General features: G+C 35.4%; 1 protein-coding gene across 1 annotated transcript in view; it reads left to right on the top strand.

Annotated features, from left to right (window-relative positions):
* The window catches only part of LOC149785552 (uncharacterized), a 35,151-nt gene extending 30,751 nt beyond the window's left edge, over nucleotides 1–4,400 (top strand). The window contains exon 6 of the mRNA XM_089979353.1: nucleotides 3,985–4,400. Within this exon, the coding sequence (XP_089835479.1) occupies nucleotides 3,985–4,381 (397 nt within the window). The 3' untranslated portion in view covers nucleotides 4,382–4,400. The remainder of the gene's footprint in view (nucleotides 1–3,984) is intronic.
* The last annotated feature ends 9,433 nt before the right edge of the window (nucleotides 4,401–13,833 follow it).

Genomic DNA, 13,833 nt, shown 5'->3' with positions numbered 1-13,833 from the left:
TACATTTAAATACACATTGCATTGATGATGATTACACTCGAGAGAAACTAAAAAACAGAATTAAAAAACAAATTTCTCTCCATACATTTTTTAAATTGTTATTTAAATATTAATGTACTGCCTACACTAGGCATAATTGACATTTTCATTAATCAAAATTTTCTTGAATATCTTTAATTATGATGTACTAAAAATATCGTTTGGAAAGAAAATATAACCAGTTATGTAACTTCTTGTTAAAAGTTGATAACTTGAAAATGTTAATTAAAATTTCCAGGTCAGTTTTTACCATTTTCGACCATAAAACAAGAGATATATCAACATTTCAGTTACCAATTTTGTTTTCTTCAAGTTTTGTTTTCTTCAAGTTCAGGAAATAGAGATCTGTGTTTTTGGTATTTTCTGGTAAAATAATATGGGATTTATGCCTGGTCCTGCATTATAATAGTAGCTATATAGAACCATCCTCTCAATGTTTCATATATCTGTGAAGCTTAGCATGCAAACATCATCATAAAATATCAAGTGGTCCTAAGTTAAATGTAAAAGTTTAACCAAATACAGTTCAAAGCTTAACCAAATACAGTTCAAAGTTTAACCAAATACAGTTCAAAGTTTAAACAAATACAGTTCAAAGCTTAAACAAATACAGTTCAAAGCTTAAACAAATACAGTTCAAAGCTTAAACAAATACAGTTCAAAGCTTAACCAAATGCAGATAAACATTAAATATATCACAATAAGCAATTTCACAATTATTGCATAAACTTCAAACACAAAAGGTAACAGATGTTGGTGAGGCATAAAATATAGGCCATAATGACCTACTTCAGTATTGTGTGAATAGTGCTCATAAAAATGCATCCCCTCACTAAGTTTCATGTCTCCATTGAACAAGCTTCATGATTCTAAACAGGCAACCAATAAATGACTTTTAAATAAAATAATTCAACAAAGTTGCTGAAGCATAAAAATACAGGTAATGAGACTTCTTTCTTTGCAATAAGATTATAGTAACTATATAAAACCATCCTCTCAATATGTTTCATATATCTGTGAAGGTTAGCATGCAAACAGCATCATAAAATCTCAAGTGGTCTAAGCTAAATGTAAAAGCTTAACCAAATACAATATAAAGCTTAACCAAATACAGTTCAAAGCTTAACCAAAATACAGTTCAAAGCTTAACCAAATGCAAAGAAAGAATACATATATCACAATAAGCAATTTCACAATTATTGCATAAACTTCAAACACAAGGGGTAACATATGTCGGTAAAGCATAAAATATAGGCCATAATGACCTACTTCAGTATTGTGTGAATAGTGCTCATAAAAATGCATCCCCTCACTAAGTTTCATGTCTCCAGGTATAAAGATGTACAGCAATCCCTTGATAACTCGCACCCTGATAACTTGTGAACCTGCTAATCTTATTGCAAAAAAGGAGGTCTCACATACCTGTATTTTTATGCTTCAGCAACCTTGTTGAATTATTTTATTTAAAGGTCATTTATTGGTTGCCTGTTTAGAATCATGAAGCTTGTGCAATGGATGCATTTTGGCTAGTACCACACCCTTGTGACCAAAGAATGTTACTGTGACCAACATTTGATGTTCTGTGCACATAGATGAAGTATCTACATATGAACATAAGTTCAGAAATCGGCAAAAAGATTTTTTAAAAATTTTCAAATTAAAAACTGATTATGCATTTCGTCAATTTAATATTCATGATTATCGAAAGCTCTGTCTGGATGGTTATCTTATTGCTGTTGTGGAGGACAACTGATTTGTAGTGATTATTTTTTATCATAAACTATCTCTTCTTCCACATATTCAATACTTCAGGAACAAATATCATAAATCCCTGGATTTTTTACACGCTGTGGTACACACATATTGGGGAGTGGATCTGAAGGGAATGTTCCAGTTATACAGGTCATCAGTAAGATCTAAACTTGACAATGGTTTAGGTGTGTACAGATCAGATTGTAAATATTACCTGCAAATGCTTGATCTGATACTCAGTCAAGGACTTAGGTGCTGTCTAGGGATGTTTGGAACTTCCCCTTCAGAAAATCCCAGTGTTGAGGCAAATTAACCATTACTAACTGTGTCTCAGACAAACAAATTGCCTCTTCAGTATGCTACCAAACTATCATCTAATATATACTTTTAAGCCGGTATTAATGGTAGTTAAACTTTCAAAACAATGGAATGTAGTTAATACTGTTATTGCCACCCATTTTCACAGCAGATTTCATGGCAAATACACCTCCACTGACAAGAGGGTCACAAAGAAGTGACCATTTTTACAAAATTTAATGGGGGGCAGAGGTAAAAATCAACTTGAATGGAAGTCATCTTTTAAACTAGTTGTGTTGGGGGTTGAATTTTCTAAGTTGCCCAAAGTTTGTCCCAAAAAATTACCAACACAAAAATTCTCAAGCGTACCAGAAGAGAGCTGCACTAGAAAATTGTCTTGACATGACTATTTTTAATTAACATTAATCTTTACCCATTATTAACCTGTAATTTCATTCATTATTCTCCTCCTTCTTTAAATGGTTATTTTCAGACCATCAAATGTTTCATTTATTGCCATTTAATGCAGTCATGCATATTCATTTGATAAGAAAGTTTGCTCCCTGCATCAATTAAACAGTTTTATTAACACACTATACCAGTGGACTTTAATGACCATGAAAATATACTATAAGTTGACTTCATTGGCCTTAAAAATGCACTATAACTGTACAGTGGACATTAGTGGCTGTGAAAATGCACTATAACTGTACAGTGGACATCAGTGGCTGTGAAAATGCACTATAACTGTACAGTGGACATCAGTGGCTGTGAAAATGCACTATAACTGTACAATGGACATCAGTGGCTGTGAAAATGCATTATAACAATGGACTTCAGCAGCCATTTGGGCAAAAATCAGAACATACCCTATAATTTTCAATCACCAAACATTATTTTATATAGAAATGAATATTGAGAACTTAGATTTCCATTTGTCATTTTGATGATTGCTATGCAGTATGCTGAAATTAAGTTGTAATTGAAATTATGCAACGTTTTGGCAGCTACCTTGATTATTTCATTTCACTGACATTTGGTTAAATAATTCAATATAAACCTCTGGGCTGCTGCATATTTCTTTTATTTTGTTAGAACTACTATCCATGACAGTATATGTATAAAATTAGTCTTTTTGGTATAATGTGGCATGTCTTTTGAAAATTGGGTTAAATATGTCTTTCCATTGTAGGAGACTTTGTTATTCTTCCATTCACTAGTGAACAATCAGACATCAGATACTCATACCTTGAATGATCATACTTGTACCTTGAATGATCATACTTGTACCTTGAATGATCAAACTCGTACATCGAATGATAAAACTCGTACCTTGATTGATAACACTCGTACCTTGAATGATCAAACTCTTACCTTGAATGATCAAACTATACCTTGAATGATCTAACTCATACCTTGAATGATCATGCTTGTACTTTGAATGATCAAACTCGTACCTTGAATGATAAAACTCATACCTTGATTGATCATACTTGTACTTTGAATGATCAAACTCGTACCTTGAATGATCAAACTCATACCTTGAATGATCAAACTATACCATGAATGATCAAACTCATACCTTGAATGATCATACTTGTACTTTAAATGATCAAACTCGTACCTTGAATGATCATATCCAAGGCATGAGATTGAAGCTGATAGCAGCATGACACTGCCTCCCATAGGTAATCTGTGTCTTACCCATTATGAATGAAATAGCTCGATCTTAGATTTTCAGTCATAGGTTTCTTTTTGTTTCCTTTTTCTGTGGTTTAATGGAGTTTTATTCAAGTGTTTACTTTGATATTTGTATTTGTTGAGTAAATGTTTCAACTTGATAGTGAAATTTCATGGAGCAATGTGACTTTTAAAAGTTTCTTATTTTTTTTCCAGGTCAGATCGTGTAAACATTCAGAGTTTGACATCGAAGGCAAATAGTGAAGGAAGTTTGTCAGTTTCAAGTGAGATTCATACAGCACAAGTTAGAGCTGTATCGAATAGTGAAACATCCTTATTCCATTCCATGCTGAATAGTGATGCTCGAAAACAGGTGCTCTCTAGTTCTTTACCCAAGTCTGTACAGAGTTTGGAGACTCAGAAACAGTCCATTCAAACCCAGCTTAGAGATTTTAGACCTGTGCAGAATATAGGGAGTAAAGGCGGCATACAAAGCAAAAAGACGAAAATGAAAGCTAAAGATCTCCATCAGCAGCTTGGAAAAATATTGGAAAAGGAAGCAAAAAAGACATCAGGAGTTGGATCTCTTACAGACTTTTTGTCAAGTTTGTGAAATAAAATAAATTCAATGACACAGTTGTTTTTTTTTAAAACTTTGTTTGTATATATATGTACAGGAGAGGTTATGTTATGGCCATAATATCGGCATCAGATGGTACAAAAAGCAGGTTATGCTATGGCCCTGTTAGCATCAGATGGTACAGAAAGCAGGTTATGCTATGGCCCTGTTAGGCCCTGTCTAACACCAGTGTAACATTTCCTGATCCACATAAGGTCAATGTTTTCGTAGAAAAAGTAGATTTGTCCCAGCCTAGCAATTGACCAAAAGAAAATTAAGTCAGGATAAGTAAAATATAGTAGATTTAATTTATACAAACATTGGAATCGCACAATACAGCCAATCATATTATATATGTGTATATATATATATATATGGTTTACCCATCTGTGGGTATTGACATGTATCCAATACTGGAGAAAGATAGAAGTTTACAAGTCTTTACATTACTCTATAATTTATACAATACAAAACATCTCATATGTGGCTTGTAAGGTTAATAATTTCTTTACTTCTTTGCACATACATATATTATTACATATATTTTCTTTGGGACTGTTACCCAGGATTGGAGAGAAGATTTTAGAAGCATGTCTCCCTAGATGGAGAAATAGGACACTTTGGACTGTATTTCCAAACAGGATATAAATTTAATAGTTTGTCTAATATTGTTATGCTTGGTTTTAATCCAACTTCAATGATACCTGAAGCATTACCATAGCAATGGTTTAAGATTTTGTTTCTTTTATTACAGCCGCTTAAGTCAGTGTTTCACTGTGTTGGAGCAGCTCTCATCTGTTGATGCAGATGTATTTATATACAAATATGGTAGCTAATGGAAACTCAGTCAGCCAATCAAAACGCGTAATGCATCCCACCTCATGACATAATTTCAGTACCTCCACACTGGAGAGTGTGGTACTGAAATGACATCGCAAGTTGGAATGCAGCTGAGTTTACAAGAATTAAGCATGTTAATCAAAGAATCATGAAAGAAATACATTATTATTTAACAGAGTATACTTCAAGGTAACTAAATATAGTAATATCAAGACATGGCATATTTAATGTATTTCAAATTGTACCTCAGGCATGGCAAGCTTCCATAGCGTGACAGCCTTCGATTACATGAGGAAATCTTCATTCTTTCCATCACGACACCTCGCGAGGAAGGGTGTATTTGCGTGACTTTATTTCTTACATTTGGCGCCCACCAGGGGACGAATATTTAGTTGTGTGTCCTCATTTCCTAATAAAATCTTCTCTCCAATCCTGGGTAACAGTCCCAAAGAAAACATATTATATGTAATAATATATGTATGTGCAAAGAAGTAAAAGTAAGGAAATTATTAATCTTACAAGCCACATATATGAGATGTTTTGTATTGTATAAATTGTGGAGTAATGTAAAGACTTGTAAACTTGTATCTTTCTCCAGTATTGGGTACATGTTAATACCCATAGATGGGTAAACCAGATATATATGTGTATATATTAGCCATTATAAGTTCATTAAAACATTTCCAGCCCTATTTGTATGGAAGATATTTTAAAGTTAGAACAGATCATGGTTCTCTAACCTGGCTGTTAAGCTTTAAAAATCCAGAAGGTCAGGTTGCTCGTTGGATTGAATTTCTGTCTTCCTATCAGTTCAAAATGGAGTATAGAACTACATGTCGTGTACATAACAATGCAGATACATTATCTCGCAGACATTGTCTAAGTCTGGGATGTAATCACTGTACCCAAGCAGAAAGGAAATATGAAAATGCATATAATGAAAAGTCACAATCAGAACAGTCAGATTCTTCCAAATGCTATAGGGTACATACCAGGTCCCGAGATCCACATGCAAACACTAAGGATATTGGCAATGAAAATGTTGAAATGATAAATGACAAAACAGATAATAACAATAACCTCAATACAATAAATAATAACACTGAGTGTTTACAAAAACATGAGCTAGTACTAAAACAGGTGATACCTTGGATAAATAGTGGTGTGAGACCCACATGATCTAAGATTTCACACTTAGATAAAGGTACAGAATATTATTGGGCAAGATTTGACACCTTGGAAATATACAATAATTCACTATGCCATAAATGGGACCTAGGTCAAGGGTGACAACCGAAATTTCAAATAGTTATTCCTCAAAGCTTAAAAGCTGTTGTTTCGAAGCAGTTACATAACAGTGTAAGAGGTGGTCATTTAGGATTTAAGAAAACCCTTTCAAAAATTAGAGAAAGATACTTCTGGCGCCACATGAGAAAAGATATAAAACATTGGTGTAATGTTTATGACCAATGTGCTTCCAGGAAACCACCTCATAAAAAAGGAAAAGGACCTATGAAATCCTACAATGTAGGAGCCACTATGGAAAGATGGCAATTGATGTGCTTGGGTCTTTACCAAAAAGTAATAAAGGGAATTTATATTTACTGGTGGTTGCCAACTATTTCACAAAATGGGTGAATGCTATCAAAAAGCTACAACTTTTGCACAGAAATTTGTTGAAGGAGTAATAACCGTTTTTGGCACACCCATGCAGTTGCATTCTGACTAAGGTACTAATTTTTATTCAGATGTATTTCAGGAAGTTTGTAAAATACTTGGAATGGAGAAAACACACACCACCCCCTACAGACCTCAATCTGATGGCATGTGGAAAGGGCAAATAGAACTATTGCATCCATGCTTTCAGCTTTAATTTCAAAGAATAAAAGATATTGGGATGAGCACATTTACCTTCTCATGATGGCGTATAGGTCAGCAGAACATGAATCAACAGGTGTATCTCCCAGTGAGATAGTGTTTGGCCAAAACAAATTTACCAGTATATCCTGTTCTGGGTAGAGTTGAAACTAAAATGGAAAACAAAGACTGATCATGCACTTGGATTAAGAAAGAAATGAGACAATACATGCATTTGCAAGGGAAGTAATTAAACTTTATTCAGAACACATGAGAAAAAATCCTGACAGAAATATCCAGCTAAATCCCTATGAAAAAGGAGATTTTGTGTGGTTATATAATGCATATATAAAAGGCAGAGGTAGAAAATTGCACCGTCCATTGGAAGGCCCATTTCTCATAATACAAAAGATAAATGATGCTATCTTTCACAACCAGAAAACTCCAAAATCAAAACCTAAAGTGGTTCATCACAATTTACTTGAACCTTACGGAGGAGACAACAAATCAAGCTGGTTGAATTAACTAAATAATTACTTACCGTACATATAGATGTATTCTTCTTAAGCTCTGTCTTGTACATTTCACATTTTACTTCCAGATTACAAGGTTCAATTGTACTGTATATGGAGACCTGAAATTTGCCAAGCTCCACTGTTGTAAAAGACGCATCACCACTGCACACTCTGGATTTGGATACAGGTGTAGCATATGCAAAGCAGTCAGCTCAAGATATGACAGCAAACATCTATCATGTCCAGGAGCCACCATGAACCTCATCAAAAGAGCGAATATGAAGTATGGCCAGGAGGAAGAGAGGGAGTACAATGAATTTATCAGAAAATGTAGGCAGTATGTCCGATTTATTACAAGGGAACCTGCAACACCCGCAGAAAAATTGGAAGCCACCAGAAGGGGCCCACATGTCATAGAAACGTCAGCTAAGGAAAACCTGCTGCCAATAAGAAACCATCAAAAGAGAAGGCACAAAAACGTAATACCTTTATGCAGATCGACACAGCCAAACAGGCCTTACAATAAAAGAAGTAAAATAGTGTTGACAACAGCCATCAATAAGGAGGAGTCCAATATGACCACAGCAATATCCAACTCCAAGCCCATCAACAATACAACTGCCCCTGTTTCAACTATACATGTACTCAGACCAATGGCTGCTGAAACATCAGATAGTAATCATCAATCCCAGAGCTGGCGTCCATGGGAGATGCAGACCAAAGCTGATCAAATTATTCCTTCTATTTTGTCTTCATCCTCCTCCTCCTCCTCTTCTTCTTCATCTGAAAGAATTGGACTCAGCTTAACTGGTACTGGTACACATGCACAGATCACCCCTTCATTACCCACTGAACAAGAAACCACCAGGCTGGAATCCCCTATAGAACAGGAAGCATCTAGAGTGCAATCCTCATCCATCAAGTCTAACCATGGGCAGGACCCAGTATAGTATATGAAGAAAAACGACATCGCTGATTCCACCAGGTCTGCTTGTTCAGTCAAATCAAACCTACCCAACAGAGATGCCCTGTCAATAGTATATTCTAAATTTGAAGTGGAAGGACCCAATGACCAAACTACGACTTATGAACCAACCAACAAGTCCTTCATCAGACTTAAGGGTATGGCTGCATGCCAGTCACAGCGGATAATTTGAAACTTCTGCTCCAACCATGCAGGCAGATCCATCATCACTACTGAGCAAGATGATAACAAGGAATCCCCTCTGCAACCTTATGAAGTAGAAAAAGTTTATACATATTTTATCGACCGTGACCGAAGGCATTTTAAGACTATATTAAATTATCTCAGGAATATCAATTTTGGCCCAATATCCAGAATTTTACCATCCAGCTATGTACAATTAGAAGAACTTCTGGCAGAAGTACATTTTTTTGAATTGTCAGGCTTGCAAAAAATAATCCAAGACAGACTTAAAAATTTATAGATATAGTATGTAAAATTACCTTTTGGATCACAAAACAAAAGTCATTATCTTTGGCATAAAAGGTTTCCCAAATTAAACATTTTAATAAGAACTTGCATTATACTTAGCTGGAAAGTATGAATTTTTCATATTTTTGCCTTTAAATATTTTGGTGTAAGACACCACATACATGTACATAATTGAACGTATTGAGAGAGAGAGATTTTCCTATATGTCAGAAATGTAAATAAATGTTGCTTTTGAATCTCATTCAATAATATTATGTATGAATATTTGTTTCTTATATAAGAGTGAATAATTGGAGATTTTACTATCATACATTTTTGGGATTAGTTTTATCTCCAACCATATTAATTACTGTAACGTATAATGTATAAACAAAAGCCTTGTTTACCTTCATGATGTCGTTGTTTCCAATGTTGTGATCCCCTGGTCTTAATACTCAATCTGTTATTCAAGTTCATTTAGGGACGAATGATTTTCTCAGGAAGGGGGCAATGTAATGAATATTTAGTCGTATGACCTCATTTCCTAACAAAGTCACGCAATTACACCCTTCCCTTGCGAGGTGTTGTGATTGAGAGACGAACGAAGACTTCCCCAAGTAACCTAAGGCTGTCACGCTAATGAAGCTTGCCATGCTTGAGGTACGTTTTGAAATACATTAAATATGCCATGTCTTGATATTACTATATTTAGTTACCTTGATGTATCCTCTGTTAAATATTAATGTATTTCTTACAAGCCAGAAATGAGATGTTTTGTATTGCATAAATTGTGGACTAATGTAAAGATTTGTAAACTTGTATCTTTCTCCAGTATTGGGTACATGTCAATACCCATTGATGGGTAAACCATATATATATATATATATATATATATATATATATATATATATATATATATATATATATATATATATATATATATATATATATATATATATATGATTGTACAGTGTGATTCAGTGTTTGTATAAAATAAATCTACTATATTTTACTTATCCTGACTTAGTTTGGTCAAGTGCTAGGCTGGGATGAACCTATTTTTCTATGAAAACGTTGACCTTACGTGGATCAAAGAAAACGTTACAACAGCATTCCATTTGCCAAACTGCAGGAAGATGTCTTGGATGCACACACATTCCAGGTATTGGCATCATATTGACTATATTATCATCAGGAGAAAAGACAGGCAGGATTTCTGAGTGATGGAGGCCACTAGAAGTGCAGAAAACTAGACTGACCACAGGCTCGTAGTCTCCAAACTCTGTGTGTTGATCCAGCCCAGCAGACATCCACAAGGCAAATAAGTACCCCAAAAGCTTAATGTCACCAATTGAAACAGGAAATTGCGAAATAGACATTTGTTATAGAACTGTGCAGCCAACTGGATATAATTAATACAAACTCCAAGAATGATGAGGAAAAGTCTGCATCCTTCAGAGACTATGTGTACTCAACTGCATCCAAAATACCTGATCTCACTATATGTAAACATCAAGATTGGTTTGATGAGGACGATGTTGCCATTCAGAGACTTCTAAATGAGAAACATGTGCTGCAGAAGGCCATTCCAGCCTTCAACAAAATCAAAAGGACTGACCAATGCAAGCTCAGAGAGCAGCAAGACTAATGGCTGATCAGTGCAGATGAGATTCATTCCAAGACTAGTGGCTGGTCATTGCAGATAAGATTCAGTACAGTTCAGACAGGAATGACATGAAGAATTTATAACATGCTTTGAAGATATTCATCAGGGCCACAGTCAACAGGAACATGTCCAATACTGATTGCTTACGGTGGTATGCTGCTCACTGACAAAGAAAAGTACACTTCAAGAACATCCGCATTCAATATTCGTATATCAGCGAAGAGGCAATTGATTGACTGCCCCAAGTGGAAATCAACATATCTTTGGCTGGTATTCCAGAACTGACTGAAACAGTGAAAGCATTCCACCTGATGTCAAATGGCAAATCACTCAGAGCAGATGCTAACCCAGCAGACGTCTACAAAGCCGGAGACTCGCACTTGGCACAGAATTGACTGAACTCTTCCAATCAATGTGGTCTCGGGGAACTATACCCCACGATTACAAGAATGCATCCATTGTCCACTTGTACAAGTTGAAAGGCAGCAGACAATCCTGTGACAACCATCGAATCATCTCCTTGCTGTCAATAAAAGGCAAAATCCTTACCAGAGTTATGCTGACTCGTTTTGTGCATGACATCGACCAAGGGCTCCTGCCAGGGAGTCAGCATGGCTTCATGAAAGGACGAGGGTGCACAACATGGTTTTTTCAGAATGTCTACTCCAGGAGAAATACCAGGAACGTAACTCTAACCTGTATACGACATTCATTGATCTGACAAACGCCCTTGTCAGCCAGCCGGTTTGACTTTTGGAAGCTCATGTAGAAATTAGGTTGCTCAGAGAAATGAATTGGATGGATCGACAATTCTTTGATGGCTTGCTCGGCCGTGTTGTGCAGAGTGTGAATAATCGGAACCATGTGTGTTGGCCCCAAACATATTCAGTATGATATTTGCCGCCATACTTCCGTGACTATGACACTGGATCGACATCAGATACCGTACTGACGGCAAGCTGTTCAGTCTGAGAAGACAGGCAAAGACAAAGACGCAGTAAGTGACCGTTCATGATCTCCTATTGGATGACGACTGTTCTATGAATGCAAAATTTGAGCCTCACATGCAACACAGTATGAACCATTTCTCATCAGTCTGTGATAATTTCGGTCTCATAATTAGTACCAAGAAGATAGAGGTGACCCGCCAACCTTCACCAGGAAAGCCTTTTGTTCAGCCTACCATCTCAATAAATGTCCAAGCCCTAGAGGCAGTGGACAAGTTCACTTATCTCGGCAGCACTATGTTATGTGCAGTCCACATTAATGATGAAACCAATGCCAGAATTGCTAAAGCAAGCGTGTCCATTGTAGGACTACAGGCAAGTATGTGGGAGCCTTCAAACGAAACCAACATCAGTCTTCATACAAAAGTTATGTATTCAAAGCCATTGTGCTGTCGACCCTGCTGTATATTTAAAATACAACTTTTCTATGTGTATTTATATCAAAATTAATTTGCTGTCTTCATCTCAGAAAAATAAAAATACTAAATACATTCAACTGTCAGGGAATTGTGTTAGTAGAGGACACTAGACAGTTTATACTCATTAGTTAAATAAGCTAGTTGTGTTTAGATTGTTTTCCTTGTCTTTGACATATTTCATCTGGTGAAACTGTATGGGTGCAACTGCACCTTCAACGCTTATTTTTGACTATCATTATGTCTTACTCTATTGGAACTAGAGTTGAGCTAGTAAACTATAGGTGTTAGTGAGCAGGAGCTATGAAGATCACCTCTGCTTCTGTTACATCAGATTGTATCTTTTTGTGATATCGCATAGCAGCGCATCGGATACCGGCCACACACTCTTCTACTGCTGGCAGCCATATACTGCTCACCGATGACGTCATATATTTCAGCATTTTCTATATTTTATCCTTACCAGAATTTGATTATCAGCTTTGTACTTCCTCTTTAGTGGAGTTAATGGTTGCTGAATGTAAGGCCCACATACTTGTTTTATTTAAAATGTTACATATATCTGATTTAATTCATATTTATATTAATTTAATTGTTTGTCAGTTTTAAATTTTTTATTTTATTATGTGCTATTATAATGTAAATGTATTCACTGGAGATGATACTTTTCCAGAAAATCAGTTGACCTGAATCATTCTTTCGTAAACATTAGGTGTTGATCTAAATCTCGACCTTGTTTCAGAATTTGTAGCAACCTTCGTAAACAAGTTCTATTTTATTTTAAAATTATTGGTTTTCGTCAGGGTCATTTTTGATGTACGTGACATAAACATGATCACGTGACCCCCCCCCCCCTTTCGATTTCGCAATTCCGGTTTTTCCATTACTGCGCATTTGTTAGTTTAAATACAGATGCGTAGAGAGAGATTTCTCAGTTTTGGGCTTTTTACACTGATGTCAAGTTATTTTGTTGTATCCAGACATTGAGTTATAATTTTCTTCAGATCAATTGGATTTCAAAACGATTAATTTTTTTCTGGAAATATTTTGATTAGTGCTTACACAGATATTTTGGAAAGACATTGCTTACAAATTTAATTTATATTTCCAACACCGGAGTGCCATTATTTGTATTTCTACAAGGAACTTTAGATAAGCACAGTACTGACTACATCATAAATCATCGTCATCCTCTTGGATTTTCCATCAGGATTCGAACTTGAAATTATTAGAACATTTATTACTAGGACTTTTGCAATTTAATTCGTGGAGAATTCTTAGATTATTTTTGGATTTGATTCTTGAAACGTAAGTTCTCCTTTTTTCATATTTACAGAATTTTTCTAGGGAAATATTTAAATTTTAAAAAGCTTGTTGTTTTCACTCTTTCTGTGTTACTGTTTATTCGAGCCTAAACACGTAACAAAAGCAAATTAAGTCTCTCAATAGTTTATCGTGCAAATTTGTAGATACTGTCATGCTGTTTAGACCATTGCCTCAATTTATCATTGTTCTACGTCATCACTTAGTTTTCATTTAACTCATTTAGCATATCCACATTATCCCCTAACCCTTTCCTCTGCAAAACTGCATTCTTCTACTTCCAGTGAAATGCGGGGACATCAGTTTCTGGATTTTGTTGGTTATATTTCTTTTCATATGTAGGACAAACTATAAGAAGCAACCTAATTACCATTTTCTAAAGTACTG

Source organism: Sinohyriopsis cumingii, chromosome 13 (genome assembly GCF_028554795.1).
Source record: "Sinohyriopsis cumingii isolate HCF-2022 chromosome 13, ASM2855479v2, whole genome shotgun sequence".
NCBI lineage: Eukaryota > Metazoa > Mollusca > Bivalvia > Unionida > Unionidae > Sinohyriopsis > Sinohyriopsis cumingii.
Note: the sequence above shows the minus strand (reverse complement) of the source record. Positions and strands in the feature narration are given on the sequence as shown.